At 42.9% G+C, this 25,128-nt stretch overlaps 1 protein-coding gene across 1 annotated transcript in view; it reads right to left on the minus strand.

Annotated features, from left to right (window-relative positions):
- BMPER (BMP binding endothelial regulator) overlaps positions 1-25,128 on the minus strand; it is a 232,045-nt gene that overhangs the window by 180,733 nt on the left and 26,184 nt on the right. The window contains exon 3 of the mRNA XM_054992126.1: positions 869-968. Coding sequence (XP_054848101.1) covers positions 869-968 — 100 coding nt within the window. The remainder of the gene's footprint in view (positions 1-868; positions 969-25,128) is intronic.

The raw sequence follows: 25,128 nt of genomic DNA on the forward strand, positions 1-25,128 counted from the left end.
CTCAAGTTTTGATGGGAAATGGTCTTGCAGCTTGGCTCCCCGACTGCTGTCCAATGGACTTTTCAACTGTCACTTGTCCAACATTCCGCCAAGCTTGCCTACATTTCCCATCAAAACTTGAGGGAAGCAGACAAGTGTCCAACCTGTGTCAGGCGTCACTTGTAGTTTGGCCCTAAGTCACAGAGTTAGGCATGTGGATCTGAGGATTGTGTCCAGAAAGATGGGCATGCACTATTTACTGCTATTTTATTCCATCCATCCTCCAAACTCCTGGGGGCAGCACACATTCTTGCTATTTGATTGGATACTGGTCACTATAAACAAATGCACAAAAATTGGTCAAGAGAATCAATGCCGTTGGCTGGCTGGCTGGCTGGCTGGTTGGTTCTTCTGTGTTTCCGGCAAATGATTTGTCTTCCAGTTCAATTCTCGTTGTCTTACATAATACGTACTGCACATAAGAGATATTATGGACTGAGAGGATGTTTTATGTTACTACAACAACAACTTCTTAAAGGGTAACATTTTTTAACCTGCTGCTGTGTTTTTTTTAACCTCTCAAGACCTGAACAGGAGGCTATTGAATAAACCCTACTGAAGTGGTTTTGAAGTCTCGTTTTGTGTCTGGGGGAGAATGAGGGGGGGCAAATAAACATTTTCCAGCTTTTGTACATTGTATTAAGCATAGCATTTGAAGAAGTGGGCTCCAGTCCACAAAAGCTTATGCTGGAATAAAATGTTTTTGGCTTTTAAAATGCCACAGGACTCCTGTTTTTTGTACAGTTTTGGTTTGCGATTCTGACAGACTCACATACAACATAATTATTTTCTTTTAAAAATTGAGAGAGAAGCATCAAAATTGCTGCACCTTTACATCTCTCACAGCATGTTCCTCTCTGCTTAATGACCAGAGCGCACTCCTTGGATAGTACTGGACACTTCTCCCGTTTGCATGTCACTTCCTTGTTCTGTGGGAAGAAAAAGGAAAATACACACTGAAAGCAAAATCGACCACCAGTGTTCATTTTCTGCCATTAAGGAAAAGCAAAATGAAGTTAGCTTTAGGAAATCTTTCCTCTGCTTGACAAGAGTTCTTTGGGATACAGAGAGAGCATTATTACCGCTTCACACAAATAGGGTATTTCCCTTGTGACACCATATACAGCAAAAGGGAGTGAAAAATTAGGGAGGAGGGGAGCCGAAGTAACTCTTAAAAGGAGACTGAACATAGATAAAGTTATGCCAAAGGAAACATGTGACTCGTTTCATGCTAATGTTACTTTTTGGTATACTGTAGAAATGATAATATTTATGTAAACTGTAGCTGGAACTATTAGAATACCTGGTCCAGGACTTCCTTGTGCGAACAAAAATATTTGGCTACGGCCATTCAACAGGTCTGTGTATTATAGAAAGTTTTAAAAAATTAAGTCTAAATTTCCAACCTAAATAAAGACAAAGATGGCTTGAATGAACTCCATTCTTTAAACAAAACAATAAAGCTATAAACCAGGGACACCATGTCACCAACATTAAGCATGTTTAAGTCCCATTGAGTTCAGTAGCAGACACATAATTTAAATCTCTATTTTAATTTTTTAACTTTATATTTTGCATATTAAGCACCCTGCAAATGGTCTTGTATCTAAGACCTGCACTCTTGGATCATCTACACAAGTTTTCCAGTCGTAATCTCCAAAGGTCAAAAGCATCCATTAGTTCACTCACATCCTATTGGTCAGTCATGGGCAGGAAACCAAATTTTCCTCAGTCAGTTTAGCTGTTTGCAAACCAAGTTTGAGCCTGTTTGCTGGGTTTCCTTTCACATAGTCAAACATCACAGTACAGAGCAACTGGCCATGTTACAACTAGAGATGGGCACGATCCGCATTACGATCGAAAAAAACCCACGATAATGGCGATCGTGCGATCGTGACCCGGCGGATCGTGATTGTCCACGGCCAACGATCCAGCGATCAGAAGGGGCCTGGATTGGGGCGATCGGGCTCGGATTGGGGATCCAGACACTCAGGTGCCAGCAATCTATTCCCCTGGCAACGGAGCCAGGGGGATGACTGAGCTGTGTTTGCCCTCCTTCTGTCGCCCTGGAAACCCAAATGGAAGCCCAGCTTTCCTTGATCAGCAGGGCTTCCTTCCAACCACAGAGCAGCAAAGCAGTCACCAGTTAGGAGAAGACACCCAGGGGAGGGAGGGGGAAGCGGGTGTTCTGTAGCCATGGGCACTCCAATCTCATCCCTGCAAACCCTGATAGGCAGCTCTGACGGCCAAACACAGACGGCCAAACACAAACACAGATGCCGCTGTCATCACCCACCATTCTTTTCTCGCCTGGAATACCAGCGCGCTCTTCTTCGGCCTGGCGGGCGGGCACATGGTGATGCCACAGGCGAGCGGCCAGACCCCCCGCCCCCTGAGGGCAGGCGGCTTGTCGCCCCCTCAGGGGAGGCAGCTTATCGAATGAAGAGTGAGCAAATTAAGCTACTCTTAACATTTGGTGCTCATTTAAGTCCATGTTATTTAGGTTATTTATCACGTGTATTTTTGTGCAGCTTAATGGAGGCATAGCTCCCCTCATCATTCAATTGCCTGACCTGACCACCCACTTTCACTTGCTGCACCAAACCCCCACAAAACAAGGAAACAAACCTCCACCTCCACAAGGAAATGTAATTCCACCATTGCACTTTCTGCACATCTCCAAAGCTATTTGACAGCTGCTCAGGGTGGAGGGCATTCAGCCGAACAGATCCAAGGATTGGCTCATAAGTGATCATGGCGGTCAAACACTGTGAAGTTCATGGCATCTCTAGTCGAATGCGGCCAGATAGAATTCAAACAAGAGATCTGACAACTTCATAAGAGATACATGCATCACCACTTTTGGGTCACCACTGGAGTTTAAAAAAAAAATCCCCATGTCAGAGCCATTCCACAAAGGTATCCAAGTCGGGGGACAAACAGCTGTTGGTGGTCGCTGGCCCCAAAGAGACCCACCTAGCCTCAACTAGAGCCAGGGCCTTTTTGGTCCTGGCTCCCACCTGGTGGAATGCTCTGTCTGCTGAAATCAGGGCCCGGCAGGACCTACTATCTTTTAGCCGAGCCTGCAAGACAGAGTTGTTCCGCCAGGCATATGGCTGAGGCTGGGCCTCCGCCAGCCTGGAAAAAAGGGGTGTATAAACCTTAACCCTCCCTGTGAAGGCTGTCCACCATCCTGTTTTAAATGTGTTGTTTTTAATGAACATGAATTTTTAATTGTATTTTTAATATGTTGTTATCCGCCCTGAGCCCGCTCACGGGGAGGGCAGAATACAAATTTGAAATAAATAAAACAAATAAAAATAAATAAAATAAACTTTCTTCAAAACATTCAAATATGCTAAGAAGATGCTTGGCTAGATAGACCATTGATGTGAGCATATACAGTAACATTTCTTTATTGGGAAGGACTTGATACATAATACAATTAAGCCAAGCTTAGTTAGATTCTCAGGTTCTTGCCTTTAGGCCATGCTTGTAAGCACTTAAGCTGACCATTGCTGGAAACAAAAATCATTCCTAATTGTTACCAGAGCATACTAGCTATCTGATGAAGGAAGCTTTCACTCTTGAAAGGTTATACCCTAGAAATCTTTTTGGACTTTAAGGTGCTACGATGCTTGAATCTTGCTCTTCTACTGCAGAACAACACAGCCAGCCACCTGACAGTAGCAAAAGTGCTGGACCTAATAGTGGAAAGAATCAACTTCCAATTTCCATCTAGCCATTAAGATCATCAACTAAACTTAGATCACTCACTCTCGGTCTAAGCCACCCCATCACATTGCTGTGAGGATAAAATGAACTAACCTACAAAAGAACCTTGTTCCCGTAATTAACACAATACTCCAATACACCCTTATACAATTGTTATTGATAACTCTCATTTAAAGTGCTAGTGCAAATATAGTAAGTGCAAATTCACAACTGGCATGTTCTGGAACTCCGTTCCACTGTGTTCCAGTTGAAAAAATCCCTGCCTGTTGTACACTAAAACGTCCAAATAAAACGTCCAAATAATGTTGTTCCATTCCAAACATTCCGTTCTTTTCCACAGGTACAGCGAGATGTAGCACTCCAGAAATGATTGATGAATGCAAATCCACAAGCATCGGAGCGGTAACGGGGAACCCCACTGCACAAGATCAGCATGGGTGTTCCCAAAGATCCCGACAGGACACTAGCCACACTCCTGTTTCGTCACCACTTTCGCAAGGGGAAATTCTCACTTTTCATTTATTAGGGTCATTGAGCATTTGCCGGTATGATTGATCTGTACTCTCTCTTTAAATGAGCTCTGGATGACATGAGATGCCAGTTGTGAATTTGCACTCATTATATTTGCACTAGCACTTTAAATGAGAGTTATTAACAATTGTATAAGGGTGTATTGGAGTATTCTGTTAATTATGGAAACAAGGTTCTTTTGTAGGTTAGTTTCAACCCGTAATTGCCCTCATTATCATTAGTGAGGATAAAATGGATGGAAGCGGAAGCACAGATACCACCACCCTAACTTCCTAACAGAGAGGGTGGAATAAAAATAAAATAAACAAACCTTCCTCTCCCCCATGTCTCTGCCTCTCCATACCTTTAGTGCAGAACTTAAAATAAGACCAACTAACAGCTTTGAATGCACTCAGCTACAGCTAAGCCAGAGCACTCACTCTAAAGCTCTAACCATGGCTCCACACCAGTGACTGAGAGGAAGCTGAAGCGAACACTTCTATCCATTCAGGTATAGTCTAGTTTTACGGGTTTATTTCCATGCATATTCCAGGCACTGAGCGGCTATCTTGCAAGTTACATGATTTGCAGATATAAAGCAGACTTGCAAGCTGCCTTAGGGCCAAGCTACAAGTGACGAATGACACTTGAACGGCAAGTGAACAGACTCGCATGTGATCAAGTGGAGCACAAGTGAACAGGGAGGAATACATGTGAGTCTGTTCACTTGCCGTTCAAGTGTCATTCGCCACTTGTAGCTTGGCCCTTAGTTTTTTGTCTGGAGCCAATACTTGCTCTACATGTCTGCATGGGCACACAGAAAAAGTAAAGGGTCTTTTCTCCCAAATCTGGTCTGAGGCCCAACTTTACTATGAGATCACTGGGTAGATTGGAAGTCAATACATGGCGAAATTACTATGTAATTATGGTTTGGAAAATTCCTGGAGATTTGGGAGCAATACCTGGGAAAAGCAGAGTTTGGGGAGAGGAGAGAGCTGAGCTGGAATGTGATGCCATAGAGTTCAGCCTCCAAACCTGTCATTTTCTCCAAGGGAACTGACCACTCTAGTCTGGAGATGAGTTGTGTAATTCCAGGACTACTCTGTCTTGATGTGGGTAGCCCTCCATGTAAAGCCCTATTCCTAGCCCCATTCCAGTTACTAAGTGTTGTGGCCTCTGAGTCCTCAGAGGATGAAGACCTCGGGGAGGACGACAGGAGTGGGACTATTCCAAGCCCCTCCAGAGGCAGCTGCTTGGAAGACCAGCAGGGAATGGAGCAGCAGGAACCCTTGCCGGAGCAGGATGAGGAATCCAGGGCAGACTCAGGGACAGAGGCTGCTCCCTTACCTGCACCAGCTCCTGAGACCAGGGCAGCATCCCCACCCAGCTCCCCTGCGCCTGATAGGCAGCACAGAGGGAGGCAGCGTCTTGCTGCACAGGAAAGGAGGCGAAGTGCAAGGCTTCAGGCACTCAAACAACGATGTAACGACCTTGAGTTGTAACAGGGTGCAGCACTGCCCTGCAGGTGAGAGCTCTTAAGCCAGGATGCCCTTTCCCTCGTTGCAGAAGCACCTGCGTACAGACCCGCCTGTTTCTACTGCAACTCAGTTCTGCTCTGACTGCTCTTTGGCTCTGACCCTTGCATTCAGCTCCTTGGACTACGCTTCCTGCCTGCTCCCCCATCGGCTTGGTTGAACTCCGGATGTTCAGAGAGGCTCGTGGCAGACTCCCCGCCTGCATTCCAGCACACTAAGATGGCACAACAGTGATATTACAAGCCTGCAAACATGACTGGGGAAGCTAAACCTCACCAGTGATTGGGCACTATCACTCCCTTGAGGAAACAAGGGGCTGCCAATCAAATTAATCTCTGTCTAGTCAAGAGTAAGTTTCAACCCAACGGCATGCAATGAGTCATTACCAGTGGCTCTATGCTGCTTAAAAACTGAACTACAGATCCAAGGTCAGATGATAATGAAATAAGTTGGTAATTCTCAGTTTATAGGTGATCAGCACTGAACAGGATTTATTTATTTACTTACTTCATTTATAGCTTGCCTTTCTCTCCAGTTGGGCCCAAAGCAGCTTATGTCATTCTCCTCTCCTCCATTTTATCCTTGCAACAACTCTGAGTTAGGCTGTAAGCATATGAGTGGCACAAGGTCACCCAGCAAGCTTCCATGGCAGAATGTAGATTCAAATCTGGAGTCCCCCAGATTTTAGCCTGACACTCTAACCACTACACCATATTGGCTGGTGTTTAAGGGGGGGAAAACTTTCAGAAAGAAAGAGAAAAAGAGGAGTATCTGTTACCAGCTACAAGGTGGAACAGGGCTTTTTTCCAGCAAGAAAGCGGTGGAACGGAGTTCCAGAATCTCTTGAAAATGGTCACATGGCCGGTGGCCCCGCCCCCTGATCTCCAGACAGAGGGGAGTTTAGATTGCCCTCCATGCCACTCCAGCGGCATGGAGGGCAACCTAAACTCACCTCTGTGTGGAGATCAGGGGGCGGGGCCACCGGCCATGTGACCATTTTGGTGAAGGGCGATTTAAACTTTAAAAAACTCCCCCCTTGTTCCAGCTGACCCAAAATGATGTCATTGTGCAGTCCTGAGTTCCATCACTGAGTTCCACCACCTCTTTTCCCAGAAAAAAAGTCCTAGGGTGGAATATGCCAAATGATCACTGAATGAAATGATTATTGCTAAATGATTATTGTTGTTGTTGTTGTTACATGGATCTTTGGTAATAAAATTATCATTGTTGTGTTAGTAGAGCACAACAGAGTTAATAGAGAGTGTTAAATTAGCTGTGGCTTTCTAACCAGTGAATGCTCTTGTACTCCAAATTGGCCTCCGGGTGCAAAAGGCTGCCCATGCTTATGTATCTATGGCCTCTTCTGATATCATAATATAAATCCTGGAAACAGGTTCAGTAATGTTTCACAACTTGCTTCTGGTACCCGATGACAAAGGCAAGGGCTGGTAACAACTCTGTTAATAAATAATAAAGACACCAAGACCCCCCACCCTCCCCGGCCGGCCACTTAAGCCTCCCCTGCCATTCTGCCTCTCCCTTTATTTTGAGAAATAAATTTTTACTACTGGAAATTCCTCCCTTCGAGACAGTATGGGGAGGGGGGCTCTGCAGGATGCCCCTCCTGTAATTACTGGCTGCCACTGTCCACCTGAGGAGATCACATGCTATAATTACACAGCCCAAAAGGAGGGCGGGAATCAAAGGGAAAGAAGAATGTCAATCATAAAACTGAGTCACGAAAAGGCTCTGCTTTTCGTTTCTCTCTTCCCTATGATCTGAGCCAAGGTACTTCGGAAGGCGAGGTTAAAGCTTTTACTAGGAGCCTCATGGGCTTGTTTAAAGGGGAAGAAAGCCCTCCCAGCTCTCACACTCTGTCTTATTCCTCCTGCAGTCAGTATCTGTTTTGTTCTAAAATATGATTCATGATCTCCATACCAGGCCAAATCTGCAATTATTTCAACTGCAGTGACTGGGAAGTATGAGCAGGAAGAATTTGACTTCTCGAGCCAAGGATCAGCTGCTGTCAGAATAGTGCCTATTGTCAAAATGATTCACTCGTGTTCTTCTGGCTGTTCTACACTAAGATACAGTTGCAAACACTTAGCTATACATCTGGCTTACCTGGACAGTTGCTCATCTGCTCAGCTTCTTTGAGGCATTTCTAAATTGGCTCTAAGCAGACAGAGCAAAGCCTGTGGAAAACTGACTCAGTAACGTCAGGCCTAATTTCCATTTCCCTCTTATGAAAGTCAGCTCCATCAGAGGAACCTAATCTTTAAAGATGGGCTGAGGGGAGGGGGGGCAGAATATTTCAGCATAAAATTTCACAGCAAGTTTCAAAAGTTTGAAGATATTCAAGATGAAATCTAGACTCAGGCTCAGTGTAAACGGAGTATAGTCCATGCATCTGTTTGGATGCAAGGCACTCTGCTGGGTGTCGTTAGGTACGTCATACCAGGACCTGAAACCATAACTTGAAATTGATTAAATAACTCCAGTTATTCTTGACGATGGTTTTGTAAGATACACAACTGAAGATATCGTGGCTCTGTGCTGCTCTTAAGACATAATGCAGGTTGGAGATAACCATCCAGCCCCCTTTGGGAAAGACAAGGGAAAGAGCAAAGACATAGAAATCAGCATTTGTCAAGGCCAATTGGGATATGAATGACTGCCTACAAGCAACAGCTAGCAACATCTGGGTTGCTGGGGGGGGCATCTACGTGCTTCCCCTCTCCCTGATCCTTGCCACTGTTCAGCCCTTACTCACCCCTTGTGGCCTCTGAGAAAAGACAGAGGGCTTGTTACCACAGGTCTTCCTCCTCTCCCCTATTCCTGCACTACCTGGAGTTGTCAGTCTTCATTGTCTGCTTTCCTGGACATTTTAAAGAGAACTTGGCAAGTTGAGCGGGCTGTCCCGGAGCTTCTGGCTTCTCAAGAGATATCCCACTCTCACAAGAAACTGGATTTTCTTCCAGTCTCTAACAAGCCATCATCTTGCTTCTGTCATCTTCTACTTATCAGCAGAGGATGTGACAAAAACTCAACAGCCACCCCTGTCCTGGCAAGCAGCCACCGGTTGAGGGCAGGTAGTTCTTCAAACACACACAGCTGCAATAAACTCTAGTTTCCCCTTAAGTCTGAACTGAGTCACAGGCATAATAGCAAATCATGATTTGTCATTTTGTGAATGAGCATATTGGGATTCCTCAAGCTCATACACTCCTTTCCCTTCCCCCTTTGCCTCCCCCTCAAAATTTGAAACAAACCAAATTTACCACTGTGGCCTGGATCTCAGCTAGCATTTCTGCAGGTGGAAGGACTGCCACTCAGGGAGTGTGATTTTCTTCCTACTTCTTCCATGGAAGCCTGAAATGCGCCCACCCCTACCCCATTCCTGTTCCTGGGGGTCAGGGGACTCCCAGGAACAGGTTTTCAGGGGGCATTTCAGGCTCCCTCGGGAGGAGGCAGGGAGAAATTGCAGGCTATGAGCAAAAGTCGTTGAACCCAGAGGGCTCTCAGGATGCAGCCCTCTGGTCGAAACAGTTTTTGTCCTACAAGCCAGGAATCCAAAACAAGGTTTAATACTCTTTGGGACTCCTTGTTTTAGGAAAGAGAGCAAATAAAGTTTGTGGTTCAGACACAGTGACAACATGTGGTATGCCACAAATGCAGAAATCTTTCATTATCAAACCATGCATGGGAGGAGGGATACACAAACACACGGCTTATTTGCCTAATGACAAGCCATTTTTTTCTCTTACATCTCAATAAAGTGCAGTGCAGAAAACACAATATTTGTTGTTATTTTCTTTTTAATACCTCACAATAAGAAAGCAATGTTACCAACACACATCAAAGCATCTCTGGGTCCCCCTCCAGTTCAGAGAGATTTGCACCTTTGGAATGTAGGCCTCTAACATATACATAGCAAAAATTACTTAGTGCAGAACCAATGAACTGATGAAAAATACAGATGTTCTTTTAAAAAAAATTAAATGAATGTTCATTATTGTTCACAAAATCCATACTGAGATAGGAAAGCCTAAATGAGAATTCTGTCTATTGTTCTAACTAGAGGACGGAGAGAGATACTAAGGGCCAAGCTAGAAGTGACTAATTACACTTGAATGGCAAGTGAACAGACCCACATGTATTCCTCCCTGCTCACCTGCGCTCCACTTGCACTCCACTCAATCAATGATGGAGTGGAGTGCAAGTGCAGTGCAAGTGAACAGGGAGGAATACACGTGAGTCTTATCACTTGCCATTCAAGTGTAATTCATCACTTCTAGCTTGGCCCTTAGAGGGACTCTTGACCTCACAGGTATCAAACAGAGAGCACAAAGGACACAAAGAGAAGGAGATAGTCAGAGGGACAAAAGTCCCAGAGAATAGCCATGTAGGTTAACAAAGAGAATAGCAGCAGAATAGTTAAGAGGGAAGAGACCAAGGAAACTGACTAAGCCACCTTACTAGCTCTACTACACCCTCTGTAGTATTGGTGTGCTTGGCACATTGTACAGTCAGTCCTTCACTTCCTTTCAGTCCTATGAAATAAAATAACCTTTTATTTCATAGGACTTTCCTATGTGTTTGCTGAGCTGACAACTTCATTTCTGGTGCTCTCCCCTATTCCATGTTCAGTTCTACGTACTGGGGCTGGGAAGCTGAGGACATTTTTCATTAGTCAGAAGTAAAGAAAAGGTTGATGACCCCTGAGTGAAAGGATGACAGGGCCCAGAAGGACCTTCACCTGAGCTTCTGAAGAGCTGCTCCCAGTCAGCACTGATGGAGCAGGAAGAGACGGACTGAGCGGGAGACTCCTCTATAAAATGGCATCATAGATCCTTGAAGATTGTGATGCTTATGAATGCATCATCTTTTTTTAAATTAATTTATTCATGTAAAAAAGTACACAAATATAAACACAATTAGACATCCACCCACCCACAGAGAGTGTAAAAGAATATACTAGCTTCCGACATAAGGACAGTCAAAGAGAAAACCAAAGTCTATAGTCTTTTCTCCATGCTAGGATCCCTCTGGGTTCCAAATAATCAAAGACAGGATTCCATATTTCCTCATAACTGCTCCGTTACGCACTATGATGCAAGCTACAGAAAAAGGGATTGTGCACAATTTTCTCCAAAACACAAATTTTCCAAAGTTTCTCATGCCATCTATCAAATACAGATGTTCTTGTTCCAAAATAAAACTAAGCTAAACTAAAACTAGCAAAAAATGAGAGACCATAATCAGACCTAAAATTTCTGCTAGTTCTGCATGATAACCTGACCTTCATATGGCAGATGGTAGTCCTGATTTCATGGATACTGAGCATGCGGTTAAATAAGATGACCTAATAGACCCCCTTCCGAACATCTCTACCATCTAGAACCCATTGGGGCACATGAATTTCTGGATTCCATCCTGCATGCCTCCAAACACGTCACTGAGATTGTCAAACTGACCTTTATCCAGACATAATTTAGGATGGATTGCAGCACAGGTGCGCCAAAGTGTTGTATGAACACAGCCAAATGTCAAACTCACCATGCTCAAAGGGGGCAATCAGATGTGAGCAGATTACTTGGTCTGTTTGGTTCATGCCAAGCAGCCATGAACACTTGCCAAACCGGTTTACATCTAGCTTTCCTAAAACTGGGCATGCTGATTCAAACTGACTGCCAGCCACTGGTGTCACTAGACGAAAACCAAAATGTAGGATTTTATTGAAATACAGCACTTATTGATGGCTGATTTAAATGATTTCTCAGGGTATTTAAACAATTGCTTGCTGAGTGGAGCAGTTACACAGCGAGGATTGGGGGGTAGTTCAGCTCAATTGAGCAATGTGAGAATGTGCATGCATAAAAGCGAAGCGCACTAAACTGCATGGTTAGTAAGGAATACAGTGAAACAACCTGCTGAACAGCCATGAACAGATCAAACAAACTAATCATTGCACAATCAGGTGTCTATTGGCAACTGCTGAACAGGATACAAGCCAAACCAGTGAGTGTTCGAGCATCCCTACTTGTATGGAGAGATTTTGACCCATACCTTTTGTGTACAGTAAGCTAGACCCTGTCAGATAGGCAAGCCAGCCTGCCTGCCATACCTGTGAATGTCTGTCTACTGGGGGATGGGATGGGTAGTAGTGTAGTCATTTTCTTGCTTCACTGTGTCTTTGCTATGCTTTGTTTGGGCGAAGAAGTGTTATCAGTGCAGCTGGGGCTGGGAACCAACCGACTTTGAGAAACTCGGCTCTACATCTCTTTCAGGACTTTTGTGCTTCGTAGCTCTGCACCGACTGCAACTGACTGTCATTTGAACTGAGGGGAGGAGACTGGGGGGGTATAACCTTTCTGGGAAGACTTTGCTTTGGCATTCCGGGCAATTACTATTTACAGTGTACTTCTAGGGAGCAAACTCGAATAAAGACCTTTAACTCATACAACTGGGTTTGATGAAGTGGAAAGTCTGAGAGAATCCCCTAGCCAGGCCTGACAGACCCAAGGCAGTCTCTGCTAGAGATTTAATAAATTTCCAAAAAAAATTTCATTAAAGAAGTGAGAAATTCTGAGGAAAACTGAAATATATGTAATACTTGCTTTCCTATGAAACCTAAACTTCTTTTACTGATTGACCAACATAAAATGCATCATTTATAACTTAGTCAGCATATAAACATGTACTACTTGGCATATTTATGGAATTTAAAAGCATAAATATCTAAAAGAATATGCATTATTTGGACAGAAACGCTTTCATAGAGAATGAGCAGGACTACCAGCTTGTATGGATATTAAGCTGAAGTTTATAACATTGAAAACATAATTCTTGAATTATGTAGTATCACTGCAAACATTTAATAGTATATTCAGTGCTTTTTTTCAACGGGAATGCAGTGGAATGGAGTTCCGGAACCTCTTGAAAATGGTCACATGGCTGGTGGCCCCGCCCCCTGATCTCCAGACAGAGGGGAGTTTAGATTGCCCTCTGCGCTGAGTGGTGCGGAGGGCAATCTAAACTCCCCTCTGTCTGGAGATCAGGGGGCGGGGCCACCAGCCATGTGACCATTTTCACTGAGGGCAATTTAAATTTAAAAAAAACTCCCCATTGTTCCAGCTGACCCAAAGTGACATCATTGCGCGGTCCTGAGTTCCACCTCTGAGTTCCACCACCTCTTGTCCCAGAAAAAAAGCCCTGAGTATATTAATTGTTGCTGAACTTAAACAAAAACTTTGCAAATATTGTATATGTCTAAAGTATAAGTGTCTTTTTCCCCCAACTAAAACTTTCCAGTTTATCCACTGGAAAAATTGAGAAAGTCCTCAGACCTCTCTATATCATTCATTTGGAAGGAGTGAGGTGCTTTGTAGGGCAAGTATTTTCCCACTCAAAAAAATTAAATGCCATAAGAAGGTTTTTTTACCCACTGATCCCCAAAATTTCCATTTTTCAGTCTAAAAAATTGAAAAAGTTAACACTTTATAGACCTTTTAAGAGTGGAAAAGATTAATTTATAAAGCATGTTACTAAAAAAAATATTTATAGGAAGATTTTTTTTAATGCAATTTCAAATTCTCCACTGGAAAACACTGAAAGAAAAGGCCTCAAAATGAGGGAGGGAGAAGCTTTTTTCAAGCCATTGTATCTCTGGTCTCTGCAAAGATTCCCCCTTGTTGGGATGAGGAACATTCTGTTTAATTGTAAATAACAAAAAATCCTGATTATGAACATGAACAGTCTCAATGTTCACTTGAATTTTAAGGAAGTGGGGTGGGGATGTGGCTGGGAGGAATCTTGAAAGGGAAGCAGACAACTCCAAAGTTCCCACCGAACAACGTTCCTGAATTTTTTCCATCAAGGATCGCAGACTTTTCCAATCAATAAAAACACCCGATATTTTCTTTGATAATATGCGTATGCTAGGCCCCGTTCCAGTCATCACTCATGATACTTGCCCAACACTAATGCCTTCTTTTCATTCTTCTTTTCCTCAGCTCCCTCTCCTTTTGCAAAGCCATTCCTGATCTGCGCAACCACAAGAATTTCACACTACCTCACTTACGACTATCACAGATCAGTTCACAAAAATCTCTCCAGGTTACCAATGTACCTCAGATTGATAGTAACCTATGATTATTGAATAATCCAGATGAAGAGTTCTTCTGTGTTGGTCAAAAACTCATCTACTATGCTGTGGTTTGAATAAATGTATTACTTTACTGTCTGGATCTCTCCAGGGAGACCAGTAAAAGTTTCATCTGAACTTTGCTTTGTAATACAGTTAAAATAAGCATCTACCTTTCCAGTCTGCCCGATAAAGAAGTCTCTACAGGTTGAAAACATGCATGATTCTCTGCCAATGCACAGTTGGCTCAAAAAAGATATCACATTACCTTTTCTATACTTCAAAGACCTGCTGAATATTCATCTCTTAAAACAAGCATGTGTAATTCCACTGAAGCCTTTGGAATTGTGCCTGTTTTCTGCTCCAGTTAGATATGACCCTTAAACCATTCCAGAATACCCTTTGAAAAGTGTTATGGTCTAACATGATTCATACCATGTAGGCTATATCTTCAGAAATGTCATGACCAGTAAAACATGATGTGGAGGCGAAAGGAAATTTCTGTGTATTTCATTCCTTCTCCCCACCTTTCTGTCCCACTCTCAGATTAAGCAAGGTTGGTAAATCATTGTTTGGTCTATTGTACTCTAGTGTTATAAAATGCTGGTCTCCAAGGCCCTAAATGAGTTCTCAGGGTAAAGAGATAAAACCTCAAACAGGGAACGTTCTTTTGGTTTTTGTTTTAATCTGACTCCCAGAATTTCACTCTTGCCACCAGTATATTTAGATCTACCTTCTGATTTCTTGTATTTTGAGGTAGAGGGGAGGAGAAAGGGAGAATAGTAGGTAAAACAAATGAGTTTGTCCTCTTCCATATATGTTGCACTGTAGCCATACAGTAAATTTCCATACTTCTCCCGAGTCCTAACTAGACATGGGCATGAACCAGAAAAAAAACCGAACCGTGGGGTTCGTGGTTCATGGGGTTTCCACGAACCACAAACTGGCACAGAACTGGCCCAGTTACAAACCAGTTCGTGGTTCATGGTTTGGGGGGTTTAAAAAGCCCTTTCCGGCAGGGAAAGGGGCATTAAATCGTTTAAAGGGCCCTTTCCTGCTGCTTGCAAGGGGCAGGACCATTTAAACTATCAGCTGGCAGGTGGGGGAATCTCCCCTGCCGCCTGCCAGCTGATAGTTGAAAGAGACCTGTGCTTGCAAGTGACAGGAAAAGTTTAAATGGCCATTTCCCCCATGGAAACAAGCTTCCATGAACCCTGGTTCGCAAACCCCAAACCAGGCTGGTTTGTGGGGGTTTTTGGTTCGTATTTAAGTTCGTGCCCATCTCTAGTCCTAACCATTTATTTAACAAACCTGTTAACTAGAAGCAAAAGGAACAAAAAGAGGAAAGCTGTTTCCAAACACGTACATACAGTATTAAACAGCGTTTTTCAACAAGAGCAGATTGGGAAGTGAAAACCACCCAGGAGCAAGCCATGCTGAGAAGTTGCCCCAGCCCCTGAGGCTACTTAACTCAGATCCAACCAGTGGTGGTCTAAGCAAACGGGCCAGCACTGAGCAAAACTTGCTCTTAGGGTACTGGCAGAGCAGTACTGGGGCCTGACTTGTTACCGGCTGCCAGCATACTACTAGACTAGCAGTCCACCAGGAACTTTCCTAGTAAGTTTAAGAGCCAATCTGCCCCCCCCCCCGACCCGCATTTCAGAAACAGCTGAAAACTCTCCCATACTGCCATGGTGTTGACTGGGGGAGGGGAGTGCTCTCAGACAGCAAAATTCAGAAGCCAGCATTTTATAAGGCAGGAAGGAGAGCGTTTCCCCCCTCCCTCTTTTGTTAAAAATGGAAGGCTGTGTACTTTTGGCATCAGTCAGTACAGAAGAGACATACTGCTCATAAATACATAAACCCATTTTATAAATCATAAACCTAGGAGTCAGGCAAAATCCATAATAGGATCCCAAGATTCATAATAAATAATATGTAATTATAGCCATGGACAACAGTTATTTTAAACAGATGGTTTATAGATTAACATCTGGGGTATTTTTTTAAAATTGTTTTTACACACAAACACAAGGAAAGATCATAACTGCTAGACCTTGGATAGAATACTTTTTAAAGTGAGGATGGGACACAGTGAAGTTCTGGGAAATTCCCACTGAAGTTAAGGAAAGCTGGGCAGAGAGTTTTACAGTGCTTTTGAGAAGGTTCCAAACCTTTCACTGAGACTTTCACTCTGGGAAGTTCTCTTGCACAAGGACACATGTACACAAGTATACAGAGGAAACAAGGGTAGGGTGGTGTTTCTAACAGTGCAATCCTAAGCAGAGTAACTGTAGTTTAAGGCCACTGAAATCAATGGGCTTAGACAGTTGTAACTCTTCTTAGGATTGTACCATAAATAGAGTAAAGGATGATCCAGAGTAATACTATCACATCTGACAATACTGTAATGACTTGGTAAGACATCCAGGGCCATCGTTCATCTTAGATTCAGTGTGTGCGTTATCAGGGCCGGTGCCACCATTGAGGCGGTGAGGCAGCCGCCATAGGCGGTGGGGCGCCAGAGGGGGTGCCGGAGGGGCTGCTGGGGGCAGAGGTGTACACCACAGAGTTGGCGTGCCTGCCCCACAGCTGCTTCAAGCCAGCCAGCTCCACACCATGGCCACCACTGCCCCAGCCACCTGCCAGCGAATGGGCCCGGCTTTGCCGCATGATGACATCATCACGCAGTCCGGGGCGCAAGTGCACACTGCGTGCACGTGCACATGGAGCTGGCCATGGGCGCCAGAAACCCTGGTGCCAGCGGTGTGTGTTATGTGCCATCGCCTCCAACCTATGACAACCCTATGAAGGAAAGACCTCCAAAACATCCTATCATTAACAGAATTGTTCAGATCCTGCAAACTGGAGGACGTGGCTTCTTTTATTGAGTCAAACCATCTCATTTTAGGTCTTCCTCTTTTCCTACTGCCTTCCACTTTTCCTAGCATTATTGACTTTTCCAGAGAATCTTGTCTTCTCATGATCTGACCAAAGTACAATAGACAGTTTTATCATTTCAGCTTCTAGGGAGAATTCAGGCTTGATTTGATCTAGTACCCACTTACTTGTCTTTTTGGCTGTCCGTAGTATCTCCTCCAGCACCACATTTCAAATGAATCCATTTTCTTCCTGTCAGCTTTTTTCACTGTTCAACTTTCACATCCATACATAGGAATGGGGAATACCATAGTTTGGATTATCTTGATCTTGGTTCTCAGAAAGACATTTTTATCTCTAAGGATCTTCTTTAACTCCCTCACAGCTGCTCTTCCAAGTCTCAATCTTCTTCTGATTTCTTCATTGCAGTCTCCCTTCTGGTTGATGATTGAGCCAAGGAATAGAAAATCTTGAACAATTCAAATTTCTTCATTGTCAACTTTAAAATTGTGTAATTCCTCAGTAGTCGTTACTTTTGTCTTCTTGATGTTCAGCTGATTCAGACTTACCTTAAAATAATACTTTTGTATTCTAGTCCATTTATCTGGACAGTGTGCTTGACTCTTTTTCCCTGAGATACACAGAGAACCACATCTTCTGCTAAAAGACGGCTGCTGAAGTTTAGATGTGTTATTTCAAATCAATACGTACAGCTTCAAACAGACTCTGTGTAGCAATTTTATTTCCTTTATTTCCTAATCTCCAACACCACCTCTATCTTCCTTCTACCAAAGCAAATAGCCTTCCCATGTCTAGAAATGGTTGATAGTTCCCCCTAATATCCCACTATAGCCGTCTCTTTTCTCAACTGCCTCCTCCTCTTGCCCTTGCCTTAAATTTCTGTTTCTCAGGACATGCTCTCTACCATTTTCCTCTGGAAATTCTGCCTCTTGAGTCTTCTCTCCTTTCTCTGAGCTTCCTGTATCCTTCGTCTTTCTTTTCTTGCGCCTGGCATCCCGACTTTTCTACATACTGAAGTTCTGTCCAGCAGAACTTCGTCCTCTCATTCCTAAGTCTTGAGTAAAATTTTAACCAACAACATTTTATTGATTGGATCTCACTGATTCTCATTAAGTTTTACAGTGGGTTGTAGTTGGTAATAGGATTGCCAACTCTGGGTTAGGAAATTCCTGCAGATTTGGGGGTGGAGCAGGGGGGGTTGGGCAGGGGAGGGATCGCAGTGGGATATGACACCATAGAGTCCATCCTCCAAAAGCAACTATTTTCTCCAGGGGAACTGATCTCTGTACTCCGGAGATCAGTTGTAATTCCAGGAGTTCTCCAGGCAATACCTGGTGGTTTGCAACTCTAGTTGGTAAGACTACAGGCAAAACTTGCTTTCCATAAAGAATGCATTTGATATTGCATCCCCTTTTACATCATGAGCCATGTCAAGCAGAGCTCTGAAGAGGTAACATGGAAATCTCTCTTTCGTTGTCTCAGATAAACTGCACTGAGCTCATTGTCTCAGCTTATAATGCAAAACTAACCAAAAGACTGTGGAGATGAGAGGCAAGGGGTGTCAGAGAGAGTCAAGTTGCACAGGGACGGGACACAGGAGATACCCCAAGTACAGCTCTTTTCAGTCTGTGGGACTGAATAGCAGGCATTCATTTACGTAGCATATAAAGGAAAAGTGCACACTGAGCGATGTTGAATCCATTCTTTATGGAAAGCAGGTTTTCCAGTAGTCTTTCTAATTGCCAACAACTGATTTTGTCCTATGGAACTGGAGTTACTAAAATCTCAGCCCACCCCTGTCTGCAATATATTAGCTTAGGTTCTAAGACTATTACTTTGCGCCTCTAGGATGTGATCAAAACATGGAAGCCAGAAACTGGGTTTTTACATATGACCAAGAGATATCAGCTCTTTTTGCCAGAATACGATTTCTTTCATAAACAAACTACTGAACTGAGGCTCTTTTTTCCAGGGAAATAAAAGTTTATGTCAACTCATTTACAAGAAAGACAAACTAGACAGAGGCTTGACTCCAGCACTGCCTAATCTGGAATCCCACCTCACCAATAACTTATTCATCCCCAAAGCATGGCCTATATTTTACCTACCATCAAACAGCTCTGTGTATAAAAACCCCATTATGGTGACAAATCATATCATATCCTTAACTCATATGGTACAGTAAAATAAAATGCCAACATGAAAAGATTTCTTTTTTAAAAAAAAAAATCTTAAATGTTTGGCGGAGATCTGGAATGGGACTTGTTCCAAACCACAGTTTTAGGTCAGCTGCCAAAATTCCTACAGGATTCCCTATTGCGTCTCAGCTTAAAAAAGAAAAGATCAACCACTCTAAGAACTGCTTTCTTCAACACACTTGTGGCTTGGAACAGGAGCCTTGCTTTCATTTGGGAATATGGGAAGCATTCTAGAATAACCTAACTTGCTATGCTTTGAGTCAAAAGTTTGATTATCAGGTGGAGAGGGAAGCCGGCTGTACAACTCGTGCAGATGCTAATTCTCTAGATACTAATTTCACTTCCGATGGTACATTCTACTTGAGGTCCCCCTGCTCTTTTTTTTAATAAAAAGAGATGTGTTCAACAGTTTTGTTGTGCATTTTCATTATCGTCAAATATTTATCCTGTGCCTCTTCAGTTATTCTGAAAAAAACTATCCTTTGGCATGTACACAACAATCTGCATAGTGATGAAGACCATACAGGGTCACAGTTCACAAAAAGTTCTAGCAAGTGCAGTGCACACACAATGGCACAGGAGCAGATATCATGTACACACATGCATGTATACAGCTCATAAAAAATACTCTGTATGAACCAGAGTTTACTTGCCTACATTTGTACATGAGAAGATCCTATGCATGCATGGACCACATGGGAAGATCGTATGAATACTGATGTATGTGGGTATTCTTCAGTTCACACTAAACACTTTTCCCCATAGCAGCTTCCCAGAACGTAAAACGCATCCGAGAAGGTGCTGTATTAAGTACTATCATGATAAGAGGAATTCCATGCGATAATGAAATGCAGGGCTTTTTCAGTTGTAGCACCCCTCCTTGCTTATAGAGGTCCAATTAGTCAGGATCTCAGCTTGATCCTACCCACAGATCTTTCCTTTTAAAAAAATTCCATGAATTTTCCGTTCCTACACAGTCTTTTTTATGTCTACACATCTGCTGGAATCACTCCAAAAACACTCCTATGTCTACGTCAAAAGAGCCCCTGAATCTTGATGGCTGAAAGGACCGCAGTGGCCAGAGCAGCAGGGTATTGTTGATACTAAGTAAGGATGGTGTTACAGATCTGTCTACAAGGGATCTCTGCCAACATCAATTACTCCCTTTGGCATTCCACTTCAACCCCAAGAGACATTAATGAAAGCAAAAGTTTGAACTTGTACAAAGGCGCTACATTTCATTGCAAATTTTCATCCCACCACCAAGTTGTATAAGCAGTTCACACCACTCCCTACAGGCCAAACAATCACTTCCTGCAGTGTGCCTGATGCTTAAACAAATTTTCTCCTGTGCTCAGTTGCACATCTGAGTTTTCCTGTCAGCAGGGCACTGCTCTGGTACTACAGCACTAAGAGCGTGTGTATGCATGAGAGACAGACAGAGAGAAGGGCGAACGGATCCACATCTGTATTCAAATAGAATATTTTTTATTTTACTTCGATGGCTCCAGAAGATTAAATTGGTTTAGTTTCTACATAGTTCAGCTTAACCAGGATACGGAGAACAGCCTCCACACTCATAAGCACACATATGGTTACAAAAACAGATAAAATCATCAACAATGAGAACAACCTCCTCTTAAAGCTACTATACCATTCGCCCAGAAAGCCCGTTCAACCAATTTATGGGATTCTTGGAAATCTTAGTCTGATGACAATTTTCTGATCTCCAGTTCCTGTCGCTCACTTACAGTTCCCATAGCTCCATGTCAATCAAGTTTTAGCCTACAGAGTTTTTTTTTTAAAGTCCTGGAATTTCCATTTAAAATCACAGAAATGTAGCAATCCTAGCAATGCATTCCAATTTCTGATAACAGGATCCGTGGATATGGTTAGAAGGCGCATGACACAACAGTCTAGCTGAAGATAGACAGGTCTGGGTTTGGTCATTGCATGGATATGAGATCTCCTGGAAGCACTGTGCAGGCAGGAAGAAAAGTGTGACAAAAAACATAAAAAATGAATGTAATTTTGTACTTCCTAGTTGTGATCAAAAACACACAGTTGCATAAAAACAAAACACATCTTTCCATACTTAAGTTCACAGTATTCATCCGCAGATGAAGATATCACTATTAGTGGAACAAATTTGCAAGATCCTATAACGTATCTTTGGAGTATTGTCGAAGGCTTTCACGGCCGGAGAACGATGGTTGTTGTGGGTTTTCCGGGTTGTATTGCCGTGGTCTTGGCATTGTAGTTCCTGACGTTTCGCCAGCAGCTGTGGCTGCCATCTTCAGAGGTGTAGCACCAAAAGACAGAGATCTCTCAGTGTCACAGTGTGGAAAAGATGTTGGCGGGTCATTTGTATCTACTCAGGAGGGGTGGGGTTGAGCTGAGTCATCCTGTAAGAGTTTCCCAGGGTGTGGAATGCTAATGGCGGGAGGCTTCACTGTATCCTGAGGAGGTTCTTTTGCATATGGACTGGTGCTTGATGTGCTAATCTTCTCTCCAGGGCTATTGTCGAGTATAAAGTGTTTTGTTAGCCTGGTGTTTTTCAGAACTGGAAACCATGCTCTGTTCATTCTTAAGGTTTCTTCTTTCCTGTTGAAGTTTTGCTTATGCTTGTGAATTTCAATGGCTTCCCTGTGCAGTCTGACAAAGTAGTTGGGAGTGTTGTCCAGTATTTTGGTGTCCTGGAATAAGATACTGTGCCCTGTTTGAGTTAGGCTATGTTCAGCCACTGCTGATTTTTCAGGTTGTCCAAGTCTGCAGTGTCTTTCATGTTCTTTTATTCTTGTCTGGATGCTACGCTTTGTGGTCCCGATGTAAACTTGTCCACAGCTGCAGGGTATACGGTATACCCTGGCGAAACGTCAGGAACTACAATGCCAAGACCACGGCAATACAACCCGGAAAACCCACAACAACTATCTTTGGAGTGTTCCTTCCATTCTCAATTGGGAGCTGTACCTTTGGGGGGAATCCCCCTGCTCCCTGTAAGATGCTAAGATGCCAGCGGTGCAGAACAGACGCCGTCCAAGGGACCACAACGAGCTGAACCATCCCACAGGACCGAACTCTAAAGACTGAAGCCACAACAACGATGTTTCGATTTTCCAGTCCCTACAATGAACCCATTGTCATTCCCATCAAATGTTCACATTAACAGAATTTAGTAGTATACAATGAACCCACCAAGCCCCCCAAATCTTACCCACCAAACCCCCCAAACATGTTCCTTAAACTTTTTACTGCCATTTTATGCAGTTAGAACTTTGCTTCGCCTTAATGATAGCGTTTTCGTTCTGTCATTGCATCGGTCGTAGGAGCCTTGATTGTGATTTTTTTCCTTCCCCTCCTCTCTGTCATTCCTGCATATCAAAGGTCTGCTTAGACAGTCTTTACACTGGAGATTTAGGCCATGACAAATATTACCTTGTTGGGCTTCCTTGTGGCCAGAGCCTGCACTGAAAACCCTGAACAAAGCGCCCCTTGAAGCTGTTCAGTTTCAAAAAGGTTTACAAAGCCCACTGGGCCTCCCAGCTTATTTTGCAACAAGTCATATCCCATGAAGAAATTCACTTCTGTATAACACAAAAACAGAGTTAGATTAAAGAAAAAGAAAGAAGGAAAGCAAAATCCCCTGCTGTTCTGTCTGGCCAGAATCGTGTTTTTTACTGCCCATATTCTTTAAAGAAATGATCTTCTAAAGATATATTACCCTAATACATCACCAAATGACAGGGTTCTCATGATACAGTATTCTTGAAAATATGACACACACCAGAAGAAGCAACAGGGAATGCCTAAAACGGTTCTCTTTTCCTTATCTACTTTTTTTTTTGTAAAAAAGAACCACAAGTCTGCCAAAAGCATTGGTTCCATTTTTGTCCAGGGCATTTATTCTTCCTTTTCTCCAACTGCATTTCTAAAATATTTTGGAGAAATAAGTATTACCCACCCCTCACTGCCCACCCACCCCCCAAATCCATCAATAAAGTTCTTTGTTGCTTTTGTAAAAATCTGTCCAAACGGCTTGAGGAGCAACAAGCCAAATAAAAATAGTAACCAAAAAAGAGAGAGAGAGAGAGAAGGTAGTAGCAGCAGTCTGTTTTCTATTACAAAATTATCTAAACAAGAGGCCCCCAGACACTGCTGTTTTAATGTACTTGCAACTTGAATGAGGGCTGACCCTGGTTTTATTTTCCTCTGTGATCTTGCCTGTGCTATGTGGTAGCAAATATTACAAAAGAGAACAAATAATCCAGGCAGACCTGTGTAAACAAAGTTGTAAACGTGGTATGTCAGTTTTCATGAAAATCCCAAGATACATCCAGCCCTGCCAAAGCTCTCTCGTTGGGTGATAAACGCCTGCTTTTAAGGCTGACCTAATTTCCCAAAACCTTTGGGTCAAATCCATCCCTTGTACACTGCACTATGGTTCTGATAATTTTCATCTAAAACAACAAAAAACAGTCTATTTCTTCAGCAACGGTCCACCAAATGCTATTGGCAATTGTGATAAGCAAGATAAAATTTGCAAGTATAGTGCTACTGAATAAAGCGTAATGCCTTTGAAAGACAAGCTATGCAAACCTACTAAAACTTTAAAAGGACTTAAGGACTTTCACTGCCCCTTCAGAGAATACCTTTATGTTTAACATGTCCTAAGAATGATGAGATCATAATGAATCCCAAGTTTTCCAACTAATTACCTAATTGTATTGACTTCGCTTTTGATCTACTGGCCCATATTATCTCGGAGCAGCTCCAATTAACACAATAGGATTTACTTTAGAGTAAAGACATGCAGAAGAGTACACCAACAGTGCAATCCTAAGGAGAGTAACTCTATTGATTTCAATGGGCTTACACTGGAGTAACTCTTATTAGGATTGCACTGTGAGTCTCTCTTCTGTATGTAAGTATGTAACATTTCCCATTGTCAAGCAGCTTTTTGGAGAGCCCTTTCTGGAACCCTAGTCTCAGATCATATCTGTACTAAAGGCTGAAACCCATTAAAGCATCACGGCTTTCCCTACAGAATCCCAGGAAACTGTCATTTTGCCAGAAAGCAAAGAATCCTTGCATTGTTATTAAATCAGCTTACACCTTTAATGCAACTACTGAGTGCAGAGTCCCAACTGAGAGGTCCCTTGCCTGTGCAAGAACCCACATATGTCAATATTCCCACATGAGCAAAGACTTTTCCATACACTTCAGTGCTGGGAACAGTTTTGCACGCATATCACAACTACATTAGATCAAGATACTTGCACCCATCATGTACATGACTGATTTTAATCAACCCAGTCTCACCAGTGCGAGCAAGCAACAACCACAATTAGTAATATCCCTTTAACTAATGGTAATGGGAAAACTCTGGCACACCAACCAAGGAAGTACAACAACAGGGCTAAAACCATTCACTTCAATGGGTTTTGAAACAGCAGCGTGCTCCCTGTGAAGCGTTGAATAAGCAAGTTGGGGAGGGGACCGTTCCCAAATCCAGACAAGGCAAAAAATCATTAGCAAACTGCATGATTGCTATTAAGGATTGCTAAATGTTGAGGATTCCTAAATCGCATTTTCATTTGGGTACAACTAATGTGATTTACACATTGACAAACAAATTAACAAGGCTAAGAGCAAACAGATCCAAACACTAAATGCAGTGAACTAGCCACATCCTGAAGTCTTTAGCAAGAGATCTCCCTCCTCTCCAGACAGTCCTTATTTTTTATTATTATATTTTATACATCCGTTGCTTTTGAATTTTAAAAGTTCCCAAAGCAATATTTAAATTATAAGAATATATTAACTCAAACATTACTGCTATTAACAACCTCTGGTGGGACAGCTGTTAAGAGTCAGGGAGGCTCTTCCCACCGGGTATCTCTGGGAAATGGTGGAAATCTGAGGAGGTATCTTCCGTTACCTCACCAGCCTCAAATAGACCAGGCAGCAGGGTAGATTAAATCATTGAAAATTAAAAAATAGATATTTAAAATGTATCAAATATAGACACTTTCTTTTTTAAAATAAGCAGATTTTAAAATGA

Source organism: Eublepharis macularius, chromosome 11 (assembly GCF_028583425.1).
Source record: "Eublepharis macularius isolate TG4126 chromosome 11, MPM_Emac_v1.0, whole genome shotgun sequence".
In the NCBI taxonomy this organism is placed as follows: Eukaryota; Metazoa; Chordata; class Lepidosauria; order Squamata; family Eublepharidae; genus Eublepharis; species Eublepharis macularius.